Raw genomic sequence first — 17,664 nt, 5'->3', positions numbered from 1 at the left:
ATGTCGCTGAATGTGTAGTTCTGAAAAGATGTGCCATAGCACACTATTAGAGATCATTTCCATCATATAGGCATAAAAAATAAAAATAATCTCAAGAGCATAGGTAATAGTATAATGTAGTAAAATAATTAGGAAGTAATAAAGTTTGAGTATTTCTTGCCTCATCATAGGCCCAAACTATTACCATGCGACAATGGTCATTTACAAGGGGCTTGAAAGAGACTTTCAAACAGAGACCTGTCTAGTGAGCAGCACTCAGGGACTTGTAATTAATGATAGATTATAATTAGCATTTTTAAAAGGAAAATGACTTTTGAAGAAGACAGGGAAGTTTAGGCTCCAAGCAGAGGACTTAGGCAGTTTGAGTATTGTTGGCAGAAAAGTTGAAACGCGCGCAGAACCCGAAAACTAATAATCAGACCCAAGCGATCCACTTGAAAGAGAAGGAAGAGGAATTTGCTACCCATCTCCCTATCACTAGAATTAGAAGAAATGTTTCAGAAACTAACTTAGCACCCAGACCCAAGCTGAAAGTCGAACCTGGGACTTTTCCTAAGTGCGAGCTGAGCAACAGGAGGGCGGTAAAGAGAAAACAGCCCTTGGCGCCCCTGAACAGACTGCGCGGGGCGAGCAGGAAGCCCTCGGCCAGGAGACCCTTTCTCTTGGTTTCGGGAAGGTGCTTCGGGCAGTTCCGTCTCCCCCACGGCCTCCTCCACGCCGAGGCTGCAGGCGCGGGGCGCAGGCAGGTGGGGGACAGAAAGGCCCGGGGACGAGGCGCGGACAGGGCGGCGGGACGCGAGCGCGGGCGCCGGGCAGGAGAGCGTGTCTCCGGGCGCCGCCGCCGCTGTTGTCCGGGGTGCTGAAAGCCGGGAACTTGCCGGGAAGCGGCGGCCACTTTTCCCTCTCTCGGAGCGCGGGGTGGAGGGGGTTTCGGGATGCGCACTTGCTAAGCCCGCCCTGGGCCCGGAGGTGCCCGCAGACGAGGCCCTCCCCAACCTCGTTGGTGGTGGGGAGGGGGGTGAGGGTGCATGATTGGGGGACGGCCCGGAGCGCCAGGCAGGACCCCGTTGCCCCTTCTCCGCCTCTCGGGCGCCCCAGCGCCGCGACCCCGCTCCACCTGCGTGCGAACTCTCGCGGCCGGGGACGCGGGCGACGGGGGCTCAGCCTGGGGAGACCGGCGTGTGTTCTCCAGATTTTCGAGGGGCGGGGGCGGGGAGTAGGGTTTTACGGCAGGGGCCGGTAGTGGGGCCGGGGCATGCGCAGTGGGGCGGAGGAGGCATCGTGTGCAGAGGCAGCTGCTACTGCTGTGGCGCCTCCCTGGCGGGCAAGTGCGTGCACAAGGATCCCCGACGTGCGGCCCGGCGCCCTCCTCCGCTGGGGCGTCTTCACCAACGACTTCTAGGGCAAGGGCATGGCCGAGAACGCGAGCCACAAGTCCTACCGGCCGCTCTGCGTCCTCACCTTCAAGTGAGTCCCTCACCTCGCGCTCCCAGCTGGCCCCTGAGTCCGGAGAAGTTGTGGGACTAGGTTTTTCTGTTTTTTTTTTTTTTTTTTTTTTGTTTTTTTTTTCGTTGTTGTTGTTGTTGTTTTGTTTTGTTTTGCCACCCTCCACACTTCCCTCCCCATCTGGTGACACCACTCCCACTTTCTCTACAAAAAAGTATTATAGAGAATGCTAGTGGTCTTTAGGTTGCTTGCCTTAAATGCGTATAGACTGCCTTCAGTACTTAGGGAAACCTTCCTGGGCCCAGGGAACAAGGATCAGTGAGTGTTACAGATGGCCAATAAACTGTGCATTCATTCAACAAATATTTATAACATAACTTTCATTTGCAGTTTCTCTTCCAGCCACTGGGGGCAAGGGTCCTTATTGATACAGCTCAGGTAAAATAGGATTGAAGGCCATGGAAGTTTTACAGAAAAAAAGAAAGTACCAGCCAAATTAATGGTAGCTGAGGTATCAAGGGCAGATGAATTAATGAATGGAGACTCAAATCTCAGCCTTGTTGTGTGGGAGAAAAACAGGGGTTCCATACTCCTAGATAATGAAGTTTTGCCTCTGTGTTGTCTAGTGAGTCCCTGGATGAAGGCATCTTCTGAAGCTATTTTTTTATCACCTGATTTACCTGACTTCCTTTGGAGCAATATTCATACTTTCCCTACCTTTGAGTACTGTTAGTCCACTTAACACACACAGAAGAAGAAAGAAATGCTTGATTATGCCAAAAAATAGTATCTCCCCTCCCCCACCCCACCCCAATACACATACATGATAATAGATACTTTCTATTCACAAGGTTCTCTGTGATCTGTCTCCTGGTTACCTCTGGGATATAATCTTCCATGCACTTTCAATTTGTTCATTCCACATCCTTGTTGCATTCTAGAACTCATGTTCTTTGTGCATTCCAAGCACACTCAAGCATACTGCCCCTTCAGGGCTTTGGCACTTTCTGTTTCTCTTCTCCCAGATATTCTCCGGGTTGGTCCCCCATACAATGTAGGCTCTAAGAGATGAACTCTAGCCCCTAGGATGTTCCTCTGCACACAAAGATGATACTTAACAAATGTTAGTGAATATGATTATTTTTGTGACTGTTTAGGAACTTTTCCAGATAACTAAGGTTAATAAGGTTGTTCTTTACCTTTTTTTTTTAATTTAAATTTTTATTTATTAATTTTTTTTAAATTTTAACGGAGGTATGACATTTCCTTGGTCCTTTATCCTAACTAGGATGTCCCTGGACCCACCAGAGGCCCTGGTTACTGCAGAGTTAAAGGGTGCACTGATTCCAAACAGGGCTCTTGTGGCTCTCAGCTGGAATCTGCTGTGACTTTGACTGTGACTCTCCATGGAGAATGAGGATCCTTGGCACTTCCTCCAGGACAGTGTAGTGAAGGATGATTGTTGGTGGATGGTACCGTAAAATTCAAGCCTGAAAATACCCTGAGGGAATTTCAGAACTACTGGAAGTTCTCTTCTTACTCCACCAACTCAGAACTAAGTTCCTGCTATGTTGGTAACCTGCTTTCTTGAAGAGGGTCATTTTTTTTTTTCTTTCAGTCCACAAGCAAGAAGCTATGGAATTTTTTTCCCTCTTACAGTACAGGACCAGAAAATAACTTGTCCCCAAAGCAGTTAACATGAATCCCTGTTCTGTTCAGTACTCTGCCAGTCACATCTTTAAAAGAAGGGCAGACCTTTGCTAAAAACCATCAACCTAGCAATCACTTTTGAAGAAAATAATGTTTTTCTGATCTGATTTGCATTATTTGCTGACCTCCTTTTCTGAGGGTTTCCTTCTGGGACTTGCGAACTTCTACATATGGTTAGTGACTTTCTTTGGTGCAATTGTTACCCTGAATACTAAGATGACAATAGTGACAAAAGCTACCTCTGAACTTGGTCATGGGCATGGCTCCTCTTGCCCGGCTCCCCTTCCCCTTCCCCCTGCCCCATGCTCCTTCCCTCCCCTTTCCTTTAAAGCCATGTGAGGGTGTCCTGCATCAAACTTGAATCACAACCATGAACTTTGCTTTCACCTCCAAGTACACTAAATGTTTGCATTGGTGCCTGCAAATCACATCCTTTGGTACTTCAGGTACGTGAGGATGATAACTTGCTGATTTGTTTTTGGTACTGGATGGACTGTGGAAAAAGAGCAACCAAAATGATTAAGGGCCAGAGAGACTTGCCTTAGAGGAAAAATAAGAATCTGATGATATTTATTGGTAGAATGGTCTAAGAAGACTATGGAAACCACTTATGAGCACTTTTTTTTTTTTTAACACTTATGAGCATTTGAGAGCTGAGATGATGGCAAAAGATGAGAAGAACATCCAGCAGCTTTAGAGGAAGGCAGGAGAACACACTGTGTTTTTTATTGGACTGTGGAAACTCACCTGGAAAGTGTTGTAGAATCCTCATTTGAGACACTGGAAACAGATGATGAAACAGCATATTTAATTTTTTTCTTGCTGGAATTTTAGCTTAAATGATAGTGAATGCCTGTTGAGTTACCAGAGAGAGCTGAGTTTGTCTGGCAAGTGTGGAGTTGATGCCCAAAGTTTGTAGACCTGTGTTTCTCATGGTCTCAGCACTGCCTGCCTTTATTTACCTGAGATGTTTAGTAAATGGGCAAACCTGTGGGCCTCCTTCAAGATGCACTGAATTAGATTTTATGGAGCTAGGCTTAGGGTATCTGCATTTGCAGGATGCAGGGATTCTTAGATACTTTGAAATTTAGAAACTGTGGGTGTATTTAGCACTTACAGTTTTACTTGTGTTAACTTAGTTAATCCTCACAGCTATCCTATGAGTTATGTTCTATTGTTATTTAAAGGTAACGTATGAAGAAACAGAGACCCTGAGAGGCTAAGTGACCCGCCCAGCTGATGCATCTAAGAAGCATCAAAGCTGGGATTGTTCTTCACCTACAGGCTGGCCCTTAACTCTGTGCTCTTAATCATGCCAGGCAACCTCTCTGAGGACAGTTAACTTTGAAATCCTTTTGGTCTTATGGGATGGAAAAGCCAGGGGAAATGGTTTACACTCCCTTTTTATCAAAGGTGAATTCATCTTTTTGTTTTCACATGGAGATGAATGAATGATTTAAAATGCACTATGTCTATGTGAAATGTGAAATATGTAGTGAAATCAGCTTTGAATGGAAAACTCTGGGTTTGTCATTTATTCTGACAGTAAGAGGCTGAGAGAACTTTAATTTTGAGAAGGGGCTTTTGTAATTGAAACAGAAAGAAGCTTTCTTGAGGGTTTTTATTGCTTTTCCAAAAATTAGGTTGAGATTGCCTGCCTGCAAAAGTAGTTCAGCTCGGGTTTAAGAAGACTGGACCTCAAGGAAGCATTTTATATGTATCTTTTCAGGTTAGTATACTTTCAACTATGAATCTTATACTGTCAACCTTGTTTTATTTGGCATTCTGTTAACCATCAATTCTACACTTTTAATTTTTATACTATCATAGTATAGAAATTAATGAGGCAGGAGTTTGAAGTATTTTTTAGTTATCAAAGAAAAGTGAAATTGTGTTCTTTATGCTTTGGTGTTAAACACTTCATCAGTAGTGTTTAGAATCCAATAGTATATTAATTCACAAACTTCATGTTAGACTTTAACTTTGAGCAAGACAGATGAAATTCCCGCCCACAGGAACTTAATTAGGTTGAACCATATGAAATTGCTAATATTTAAGAGGTTTTTGAGTTTGAGAAATAGCAATTTCATATGATTCAACTTCACAGCAGGGAGAGGCAAACAACAAATATATTAATGAATAAATAGGAAAAATTAAAGTGATAAGTATTTTTGCCAGGTATCAAACTAGTTTCTTTTGTCTCTAAACCCTTCTCCGCTCTTTCTCCACTTACCTTTATGTTGCTAGGGATGAGACTGTGCAAACCGCTTTTTTTTCTTTTTTTTACTTTGCCAGCTGGATCCCTGGTCAGGTCTACCAACAAAGAGCAGAGGGAGAGACTGGGAGGCTGGGGTGGGAGGTGGGAAGAAGCGACTCAGCTTCTTCCCATCAGTTTCCTGTCTGCTTGTCATTCCGCTAATATCACCCTGTCAGGCTTCTTCACATCCCTATAGCAGTGCCTCCCATAGCAACAGATGAATCTGGTTTGCAATTTTTTTCTGTATGTGCAGAATCACCTTCATTGCCGGCCTCTCAGTAATATCAGCACCAGAAGATATTAATTTCCCTTAATTTCACCTCGGCCAGGTTCCCATTCCAAACTTCTTCTTTAAAATAATTCCGACCTCTTCCATTTGTTTCTCTAGCTCTAGGGTTGGAAGCTGCTTCCCATAATGCTGCTTTTGCGATACCTTAGTTTTCTGTTTTTGTCTTTTCAGTTACTCAGTTAACAGTTTCATACCTGGTTATCACAATATTAAATTCTCTTTTTTTTTTAAACTTAATTTATTTTTTAAAATTTACATCCAAGTTAGTTAGCATAGAGTGCAACAATGATTTCAGGAGTAGATTCCTTAGTGCCCCTTACCCATTTAGCCCATCCCCCCTCCCACAACCCCTCCAGTAACCCTCTGTTTGTTCTCCATATTTAAGAGTCTCTTCTGTTTTGTCCCCCTCCCTGTTTTTATATTATTTTTGCTTCCCTTCCCTTATGTTCATCTGTTTTGTATCTTAAAGTCCTCATATGAGTTAAGTCCTATGATTAAATTCTCTCTTAATATACCTTGTGAGGCTTTTGTCTCCTGACTGGATCTTGACTGATGCGGGACCACACAGAGAATTAAAATAGGGCTGTGTGAAGGATGGCTACTTGTAATTGAGTGGTCTAAGAGGCCTCTGCGGGGGGTGACATTTAAAATAAAATCTCAAAGACAGAATGGTGGGGAGGAGAGAAGGGAAGGGAGCTAGGCAAGGGGCATAGCCATTTCAGAGCATTAGGGTGGGAGTGGGATGTGAGGAGAGGGGAGAGAGTGTTACAGTTGCCTGGATGTTGAGAGGAGAGGTGGACAGTGGTCAGACAGGGAGCTCTGGGGCCAGGATAGGGAGCTTTCATTTGATTCCAGTAAGTTGGAGGATTTTCCGCAAAATGAATTTTAGGGAATGAGAATCAAAACCGACAACCAGCCAGGAGGTATTTGCTGTGGTCTAAGCAAGAGGCAGTGGTGGCTTCAACCAGGTGGTTGCGAGATAGTGAACTTCAACCAGGTAGTAGGAGAGATGGTGAGAGAAGTAGACAGATTGGGTAAGAAGTCAACAAACACTTTGGAGAAGTTTAAGGACCCAATGCAGCATTGATGTGTGTGGTAAGGAAAAAAGGAATTGAGGCAAATTTGCAGTGTGTGTGTGTGTGTGTGTGTGTATTGTAGTAGTAGTAGTAGCTCTCCATTAAGTCCACTCACCCATTCATACATAAGAACACATAAATATCCCACATTCACACACTCACATTCACACACACATAAGCATTTAGGCACAAGCTGGAGGCTTCTATTCAAGATGGCATGGATTCATCCATCACTACACTGTGACTCCTGCCAGTCCGCCTTACTGGGTTCTTGTCTAGCTCACATTTCTCTCTCTTGAATGCAGAGATTTTATGAGAGATTTTCCAAAACTAAATATGCGAGTGTATTTCTAGAACTCCCGGTTTAATGATCATATTTTTAAAATGCGGTTAATTAGTTCGATCTTAATTTTTTCTAAACCCATACTGGCTTTCAGTCTAATCAGAGATCCTTTTGTAAGTGCTTACAACCATTTATTTAGTAATCTATTCCAGAATGTTTTGTCATGTTGTGTTGAGCTCCTTCATCTATAGTTTTAGAGTTTACTTGCTGCATTTTAGAAATTAGTAAATTTTTTAAACTCCAGATTCGTGGCTCCTCTCTATTTCTCAGTGATTTCTTATATGTGACGGTATTTCACATAGTTATCTCATTACTGCAGTTACTCCATATTTGATAATTCCTTTTGATATTATGAAATCCAACTGGGCATACTTCAGACACCTGGCACTTTCTTGTAATCTATCACACAAGAGAAGAAAAAGGATCCATGTAGATAGTGTATGCATATTTTTAGATAGGATTGCATGTGGATCACCCAAGGTGATATATATCTTCCATTTTATATTACTTAATGTAGCTCATAAGAATGTAGTAACAGAATAATACCATCTTTCAAGATTTTTTTAATTTTTGGGAACACAATAAGTTCTTTCTCTTTTTTTTTATTAAAAATTTTTTTTGTTTTTATTTTTAGAGAGCGAGTATGAGCAGGGGAGAGGGGCAGAGGGTGAGAGAGAGAGAGAGAGAGAGAGAATCTCAAACAGGCTCCATGCTTAGTTGACGTGAGCTGAAATCGAGTTGGATGCTCAACCAGCAGAGCCACCTAGGCACCCAATTCTTTGTCTCTTTTAAATAATGATGCTATGTTGTGTAATCTAAATGTTTGGTCTTAATTATTATATCTGTGGGAATCAGTCATATGTATCAAGGATATGACATAAAGGATGTCTTATCTTGTTCCCCTCCTTCACACCTACGCTTTCAATACCAAAAGCAAAATATGGAATTACCAGTGTTTAGATGTCATCAAGTGGGCAGCTAGTACTGGCTTTTTGTGGCTTTTATTTGCAAGGGAACGAGCAGCGATGTTGCAGATAAGAGTTAAAGAATCATTGCCTTTCCTGATCATGAAAAATAAGTACTGGTAGAAAATTAGGACAATTCATAAATATATAAAAATGAAAATAAAACCCATGTGTAATCCTATCATTGTTAACATTTTAGTGTAGATCCTCTCATTCTTCATATACAGATAATGTAGTATATGCTGTATATATTTAACAGACACATATATATTTAATGAATACACACACTGTATGCATATATATATATATGATTATTTTATTTAACTGGAAGTCATAATGTAATACTGTCCTGGAGTTGGCCTTTTAAACTTAACAATGTGTCATCAACATTTTCTCCTACCGTTCAGCTCATAACTTACTTTATTACACAGATAAGTGTTTCCCATGCGTTCATGTCTTTTTAAAAACAAAATAGGAACCCACTGCACCGTTTAATTATCTTCTCTTAAAAATATTTATATAATGAAAAAATATCCCCATGTCAGTATAGTTTCACATTATCATTTTTAATTGTTCATAATAGTTCACGGTGTTAATTTGATTATTTACCAAAATTAATTTGATCATTTCCTTATGGTTGGACATTTAGCTTTTGTATTTTTCAATTTTTTTGCTCCTATAATAATATAAGGAACACTTTTATACACATATCTTTGTGTACTTCCTTGGTTATTTTCTCTTAAGAGAATTCTGGAGGTGGAATCACTCAGTCAAACATTATGTGCTTTTTTTAAAGCTTTTGGTACATATTGATACATATGCTTCTGCAACCTGGACATCCACCAATGGTATAAGATTGCCTTTTTCCTCTCACTGTACTTTCTGATTCTCACTTCTCTGTTTATGGAGTATGATACTCTGTCCAGATCTTAATGGACTTGTCCTGTCCATTGGCTTGTTGTCTTGTCCATTGGCTGTTTTCACTCCTCTAGAAGGGGCCAGGGAAGTGAGTCATTTCATACCAGGCTCTAAGAAAGCTAAGTTACACAGAAGCTGTGCCAATACACAACTGGATCAAGTCTCACTTCAGAGCACTGGTGTTAAATCTCATCCATCATTTAATTTTTCTGGCCTTTGGTGGACATATGTTTACTTCAGTGTATTCCTATAGCAGCAGAAAGGGAGTAGACAACGTGATCTCTTCTATTCCCATTAGATTGATTGTGAAACTATAATTTGGGATGTTCAAAATTTTGTAAGTTATAAGGTTATAAGGGCTTCATGCTTTTTCCCCATTACCTTGCCCTATGCATCTCGTCCATCCGGCTGTTCCTGAGTTGTATCCTTTTACAATAGACCAGCAATCTAGTAAGTAAAATGTTTCTGTGAGTTCTGTGAGCCCTTGTAGGAAATTAAACCCAAGGAGGGGGTTGAACCTCTGACTTAAGGACTGTCAGAAGCACAGGGACAATCTGGGCTTGTGACTGTCCTCTGAAGGGGTGAGGGGCAGGCAGGCTTGTGGGACTGAGTTCTTAACCTGGAATCTGGTGCTGTTTTTAGGTAGATAATGTCAGAATTGGGTTGAATTGTAGGACACCCAGGTTGTGTCTGAGAATTGTTTGTTGTTTGGGGGAAGCCACACCTTTTCCCAACCATGTTGAAACTGGGTCCAGGAACCCAAAAGAATGCTGCATGTTCTTTTCTAGCAATAATTAATAGTGATCTCAGAGATGAGAATTACCAATCAAACCAAACCACGCTCACTCAAAATAGCCACCTCCATCTTTATTAAGAGGTGCATATTTTGTATTTAATATTTATTTATGAAAGATTATAATATAGTTATATTCATTATATATTAATAATAGCTAATAACAGCTTAATTAAACATATTTTTTCACATTTAGAAGGCCTTATGGTCTAAAGGAAAAATTTAATTTATGTGCATATTTTGATGCAGAGAAATAAGACAATCAACAAAAGAATTTCAAGCATAAAAGTATCTTACAGTAAGATGAAATGCTGAGAGGAAAATGGAATGGAAATAGGAGTTTCAGGAGAAAGAAAGAAGGATATGAAATGAACGTATTCACATTTGTGTAAGTAGATGATCAGTCATTATTGCATTTAGATACTGTGGGGGATGTATAAAGCGGTAATATCACTTTCATAATGTCAGCATTTACAGTGCACTGGACATAACATTCATTCAACTAATTAAAATTATGATGAAAAAATTTAGGTATCAACTTAGAAAGGTAAAATTTAAGACATCGTTTAAAGAAATTATCTTAGGAAATACATGAGGAAAGAAATACAAAGACCGCTATTCTAAATTCTGTAGAATGTCCTATGACATTCTCTGTAGGCAGTGTCTTCCTTTTATACCTGTAGAAAGCAATTTGATTTTAGTCCAGCTAAAAATCTGTGCTAATAGTAGCGTGGAGACAATTATTAGAAGAAAGAACAAATGAGTAGAGTAGAAAACTCTCCCAGTTCAAAACTTGCAGAGAGAGAAAGTGCATTAAACTGAAGGGGAATTTTGGTCAATGTGATCACCAGCTGGTAGAATTTAACTTGGGGACTAAGAAAAAGTGAATATCCTCTTAGTAAAATGACCTTTTAAAAAGGTTTTTAACACACTTTGGCACTAATTGAAAAGGATCCATGGAAACAAGATAGAAGAGCCAAGTAGCTGAAAAGTTGGACATTTATTTAGTGAAGGATATTAGAGAAGGCCATTTGGATTCATAAGAAGATCCGGGAGGTTGGTGTAGGACGGAGGTGAGAAAATTTGTGTAGGAATCAAGTTATACTAGGATATGAAAAAGAGAAGACTCATTTAAGTAGATTCCAGTTCAGGTTTCTAAGGAGGAGAACATGAAATAGGAAAGAAAGATGCATTTTGTAGATGACAAAGTGGTGAAAAAATATATGGGAAGTATCTCTTCATTGTTACGTGTTGAACAAAAAACAAAGACCATAAATGATATCAGAAATGATGGCGAATTAATTGATTAACTTCCAGTTTTATTGAGACATGATTGGCGTATAATTGTCTTAGGTGTACAACATAATGATTTGACATATGTATATGTTGTTAAATGATTACCACAAGTTTAGTTAACATCCATCACCTCCCATAGTTACAGATTTTTTCTTGTGATAAGAACTTTAAGTTCTACTTTCTTTTTTTTTTTTTTTAGTTTGAAATAAATTGATCAATTTTTAAAACAGGATCTACTCTCTTCGTGACTTTCAGATACACAATGCAGTACTGTTAACTATAGTCAACATGCTATATATTACATCCCCAGAATTTATTTATCTTATAACTTACAGTTTGTACCTATTGACTACCTTCTTCTATTTTCCCCACCCCCCAACCATCACCTCTGCAACCACCAATCTGTTCTCTGTATTTATATGAGTTTGGGGCTTTTTTAGATTTTATATATAAGTGAGATCATACAGTTTTTTTTTCTTCTGTCTTATCTCACTTAGCATAATGCCCTCATGGTCCTTCCATGTTGTCGTAAATGGCAAGATTTCCTTCTTTTCTATGGCTGAATAGTATTCCATTATATATATTACATTTTCTTTATCCATTCATCTGTCAGTGGATACTTAGATCATTTACACGTCATGGCTAGTGTAAATAATGCTGCTAGGTATATGGGAGCGCAGACACCTCTTTAAGGTCACGATTTCATTTCTTTTGTATACATTACAGGAAGCAGAATAGCAAACTTAGATTGTTTTCTTTTTGGTGTAGAATAGTAGAATAGCATGTTGAAGTGATGTAATGAGACTGTTTTATCTTCCATACTATTTATACACCGAACAAATAATGAGTAACTAGTTTGCAAGGCTCTCTGCTAGGTTTCAGGAGGTATTTGAATAGATACAATCTTGTCCCTGCCCATATATTACTTTAAAATATCAAAGAAGAACACTAAAACACATAAATGGCTGCAGGAACAAGCAATATGTTGTGATACAAACAAGAGAAGCAATTTTCAACTTGGGTAGACAGGGAGAAACTAATTTACTCCTTTTCACAAATATTTATGTCACAGCAGTGCACGGCAGCCCTGAGAGGAGCTGGGATGCAGCCATGACTGTGAGGGACTCAGTCCCCACCCTCCTGGTGGTGCTGATTGTGCAAAGGGATGTAAAGTCTCCCTGGTGTTAGTAGCTTGCAGTTTGAGGGAGAGATACTTTTTGCTTATTTCTATTGTTTTGAATTGGTCTTTTTGCAGTTCCTAGCACCTCACACTTTAGCACTTCCTAGTAATACAGTTAATTCTACTTGTCTTAGGATGATATTCAAGGCTTTTTATAGTGTGACGCCCAACTCACCTCCAGCTTTGCCGCCCAGTACCCTCCCTCATACCTTCCATTCATTTCATTCTCTTGTCACTTTATGTTTTGCTTCCAGAAACATCCCCCATCATTTTATTTTATTTTATGTTATCCTGTGTTATTTTATTATTTTATTTTTATTTATTTAAAAATTTTTTAAGTTTATTTATTTTGAGAAAGAGTGTGAGTCGGGGAAGGGCAGAGAGGAAGGGAGAAAGAATCCCAAGCAGGCTCCGCCCTGTCAGCACAGAACCCAGTGTGGGGCTGGATCTCACCAACCATGAGATCATGACCTGAGCGGAAATTAAGATTCTGACACTCATGACCTGAGCCGAAATTAAGAATCTGACACTTAACTGACTGAGCCACCCAGGTACCCCTACCCATTGTTTTAGACTCCTGTTCCTTTGTTCCTGTTGCTTACTTTTCCTAGAATGCACCTTTTTTTTTTTTCTGACCTTGAATGCATGTTTCCTTTACTTTTGCTTCCCAAAATTCTCCTAATCTGTCTTTCAGTCTTAGTTCACAGGTCAGCTCTTTCATGAAGCCTTTCTAGATCCTCCAGTCAAAATTATTCCCTTCCTTCTGTTTTTTCCCATAGAACTTAATATTCTTTATGATGTGTGTAATTTTCAAGTGTCTTGACTCCCCATCAATCTTAAAAACTTGAGCAGTACTTGGCAAATAGGAGGTACTTTAAAAAAATACTTGTTCACTGGAATAAAGCACTCAATTATTGAATCTGGTGGTGTTCAGTAATTGAATCACAGTGTGTGACTTGTGTAGACATTTAGTGGTTGATTGCTAGCACCTTCTTTTTCAGAAATTTGATTCCACCCTCCTAAGGACCCCAGAAGAACATGGGATGCAGGGTAAGTGTTCAATACATGTTTGGTGCTTATATATGAATGTACAGGTGTGGCTGAAGAGGACAGATGAACAGCTCCTTCTCAGTGCATTTACTCACATGGTAATTGGTTTTCAAATTGGCATTAGTGTTAGCACCTCTGACACTTTTCCTCTCTGAGTCTCTGCTCCAAGGGATGCTACATTTTTTAATGCAATGTGCATTGGGCTGGCACATTCTGCTGTTACTGATGCTTCCTAGTAGTGCCTAATGGAACTGTGAGGTGACAAGTAGAGCTTCAGCGTACTATTAAAGCATGAGCAGGGTGCCTGGGTGGCTCAGTCGTTTAAGTGTCCGACTTCTGTTCAGGTCATGATCTCAGGGTTTGTGAGTTTGAGCCCTGCGTTGGGCTCTGTGCTGACAGCTCAAAGCCTGGACTGCTTTGATTTCTGTGTCTCCCTTTCTCTTTGTCCCTCCCCTGCTGATGCTCTGTCTCTGTCTCAAAACAAATAAACGTTAAAAAAATAATAAAGCATGAGGTATGCTTGCCCAGTTTGTGATTGCTTCAATCCAACTTGCCACTCGAGGTGGCAGGTCATGGTTTTATCTGTGTTTTGTATATCCACATGTGCAATGATGAGTGTTCATCCAGGACCAGACAACTGGCTTTGCTCCCAAACCTTGTTGCTGATGAGCCTGGTTCTCTGTTTTAACCTTCAGGAAGCCTTGCAGGTGATGCTAAGCTCAGCACTCAAGGAGCCTGTGTGTAGATGGAACAGATCTGGGCTTCCCTTTGGCTCTGCTCATAATCGTTTGTTTCCAGACTGTGTGTCAGAGCTGGTGTGAGTCTTGACACCGTGGTGAAACCACACTTCCCTTGCCTGCCTCCTTTAAATTATGCCAGTGTTCTTGAGTCCTTAGTTCCTCTCAGATTCACAGATCAATGGCCAGTGTGTGTTACAACAGCAGCACAGGGCAGTAGTGCCAGCTTTCTGCTCCCAGTGGCGATATTCAGCGATGTCCAGGGTTTTCCTGGCTGTTTCAAATATCTATTGCTGCATTAGAAACTACCCTAAAACATAGTGACTAAAAAATATTTTATTATTATTACCATATCTATGATTCTGTGGGTCAGGAATTCAGGGCACAGGAGGGATGATGCATCTCTGCTCCATGTTGCTTGGAGATTCATCTGTGATGCTTCAGATATTAGGAGGCTGGAACAGCTGAAGGTGGAGGGGCATAGTTGGTTTTCTTACATGGTGGTTCAGGGCTCTACAAGTTAGTGTTTCAAGATACAGGAAATGGAAGCTGCCAGTCTTTTGCAGTCTGGGCCTGAAAGCTGGCACTACTTTCATTATATTCAATTGGTTATGAATCACAGCACAAGCCCAGACTTGAGGATTGAATGCTGGGGGGAGTTGGTTCAGTGGGGTCTCTTTGGAGATCTTTCTGACCAGTATTGGTTGGTATAGAATTTTTCTGTAAGTGCAACTTAGTATCAATACATATATATGTACACATAATTGACTTTTTATCAATTCATGATTAATAGATTTATTAGATAATCTTACAAAGTTAACTAAAGCCAACATCTGTTTAAGCTTTAAATTAATAAGATGGATATCCACAAGTTATCCAAGGAAACTTACCTCATTGGTTTGTGGGCCCACCTCCCTAGTCTGAAAGGGAATGGAGGAGAGAAAGGCCCTGATATTTATTAAGCACTTCTAATTTATCTTGTGATTTTTATGTTATCCTGTTTAATACACAATTATATGAGGTTTCTTATATTTATAGATAAGAAAAACAGGTAGGTGTTTACAAAAATGACCACAAATTCTTCTCTTACCATGAAGTGGGAGGTTCTGTTTCTCCAGCCTTTAGATTTGTGCTGGCCTTGTGCCCTACTTTGCCCAAGTGATAATGGGGAGGTTCTGAGCTTGGGCTACAAGAGGTTTTTGCACACATCTGTTCTCATTCTTTGAACCTTGTCACCACCATGGCAACAAGTCCAGGTAAAGACACCACAAAAAAAGAGAACTATAGGCCAATATCTGTGATGAATATAGATGCAGAAATCCTCAACAAAATGTTAGTAAACCAAATCGAACAATATATTCAAAAAAGCATACACCATGAACTAGTGGAATTTATATCTGGGATGCAAAGGTGTTTTAGTATTTGCAAAATGATCAACATGATATGTCACATAAATAAGAGAAAGGATAAAAACCGTATGATCATTTTAGTAGATGCAGAGAAAGCATTTGTCAAAGTACAACATCCATTCTTGGTAAAAACCCTCTGCCAAGGAGGTCTAGAGGGAACATATCTCAACATAATAAAGGTCCTATATGAAAAACCCACAGTGAACATCATACTCAGTGGTGAAAAACTGAAAACTTCTCTTTCATGGTCAGGAAAGAGATAAGTCGACTCTCATCACTTTTATTCAACATAGTATTGGAAGTCCTAGCCACAGCAGTTAGACAACATAAAGAAATAAAAGGCATCCAGATTGGTAAGGAAGAAATAAAGCTCTATTTGCAGATGACATGATACTATATATAGAAAACCCTAAAGACTGCACCAAAAACTACTAGAACTGATAAAGTCAGTCACAGGATACAAAATCAATGTACAGAAATCTGTTGTACTCCTATATACTAATAATGAAGCAGCAGAAAGAAATTGAGAAACATTCCCATTTACAACTGTATCTCAAACAGTGAAATATCGAGGAATAAACTTAACCAAAGAGGTGAAAGACCTGTACTCTGAAAATTATAAAACTTTGGTGAAAGAAATTCAAAACAATGCAAAGAAATGGAAAGACATTCCATGCTAATGGGTTGGAAGAACAAATATTGTTCAAATGTCTATACATTATTCAATGCAATCTCCACATTTAGTTCAATCCCTATCGAAATACCAACAGCATTTTTCAAAGAGCTAGAACAAATAATCCTAAAATTTGTGTGGAATCACAAAAGACCCTGAATAGTCAAAGCAATCTTGAAAAAGCAAAGCAAAGCTGGAGGCCTCACAATTCTGGAATTCAAGTTATATTACAAAGCTGTAGTAATTCAAACAGTATGGTACTGGAACAAAATGACACATAGATTTATAGAACAGAATAGAAAACCCATAAACAAACCCGTAATTATATGGCCAGTTAATCTTAGACAAAGCAGGAAAGAATATCCAATGGGAAAAGGACAGTCTCTTCATCAAGTGGTGTTTGGAAAACTGGACAGCAACAGGCAATAGAAAGAAATGGGACCCCTTTTTATACCACACACAAAAATAAACTCAAAATGGATTAATATGAGACCTGAAACCATAAAAATCCTACTAGAGAAAGGCAGTAACCTCTTTGAAATTGGCCATAGCAACTTTTTTTCTAGATATGTCTCCTGAGGCAAGGGAAATGAAAGCAAAAATAAACTATTGGGCTACATCAAAATAAAAAGCTTCTGCACAGTGAAGGAAATAAGCAACTTAGCTAAAAGGCAGCCTACAGAATGGGAGAAGATATTTGCAAATGACATATCCAATAAAGGCTTAGTATCCAAAATGTATAAAAAATTTATACAACTCAACACCCCAAACCCAAATAATCCAATTAAAAATGGACAAAAGACATAAACTTTTCTCCAAAGAAGACATCCAAGTCCAACAGACATGAAAAGATGTTCATCATCACTTACCATCAGGGAAATACAAATCAAAACTATAAGAGATATCACCTCACACCTGTCAGAATGGCTAAAAACAACAAGAAACTATTGTTGACAAGAATGTGGAGAAAAAGGAACCCTCTTGCACAGTTGGTAGATACACAAACTGGTACAGCCACAATGGAAAACAGTATGCAGGTTTCTCAAAAAGTTAAAAATAGAATAGCTCTATGATCCAGTAATCACACTACTGGGCGTTTACCCCCAAAATACAAAAAGACTAATTCAAAGGGATACATGAACCCCCTATGTTTATAGCAGCATTGTTTACAATAGCCAAGATATGAAACAAGCCTGTGTTTATCAATTGATGAATCAATAAAGAAGAGGTGGTTGATACACACACACACACACACACACACACACACGAATATTATTTAGTTATAAAAAGCATGAAATCTTGCCATTTGCAATGACATGGATGTAGCTAGCAAGTATAGTGCTAAGCCAAATAAGTCAGAGAAAGACAACCACCGTGTGATTTCACTCATGTGGAATTTAAGAAACAAAACAAATGAGCAAGGGAAAAAAGAGAGGGGGAGGCAAACCAAGGAACAGACTCCTATATAGAGAACAAACTGATGGTTACCAGAGGGAAGTGGGTGGGGATGGGTTACATAGAT

At 39.7% G+C, this 17,664-nt stretch overlaps 1 protein-coding gene across 1 annotated transcript in view; it reads left to right on the top strand.

Annotated features, from left to right (window-relative positions):
* The first annotated feature begins 1,342 nt into the window (after positions 1-1,342).
* The window catches only part of TMTC1 (transmembrane O-mannosyltransferase targeting cadherins 1), a 624,031-nt gene continuing 607,709 nt past the window's right edge, over positions 1,343-17,664 (top strand). Inside the window, exon 1 of the mRNA XM_049625225.1 lies at positions 1,343-1,467. Coding sequence (XP_049481182.1) covers positions 1,412-1,467 — 56 coding nt within the window. The 5' untranslated portion in view covers positions 1,343-1,411. The remainder of the gene's footprint in view (positions 1,468-17,664) is intronic.

This window comes from Panthera uncia, chromosome B4 (genome assembly GCF_023721935.1).
Source record: "Panthera uncia isolate 11264 chromosome B4, Puncia_PCG_1.0, whole genome shotgun sequence".
NCBI lineage: Eukaryota > Metazoa > Chordata > Mammalia > Carnivora > Felidae > Panthera > Panthera uncia.
Note: the sequence above shows the minus strand (reverse complement) of the source record. Positions and strands in the feature narration are given on the sequence as shown.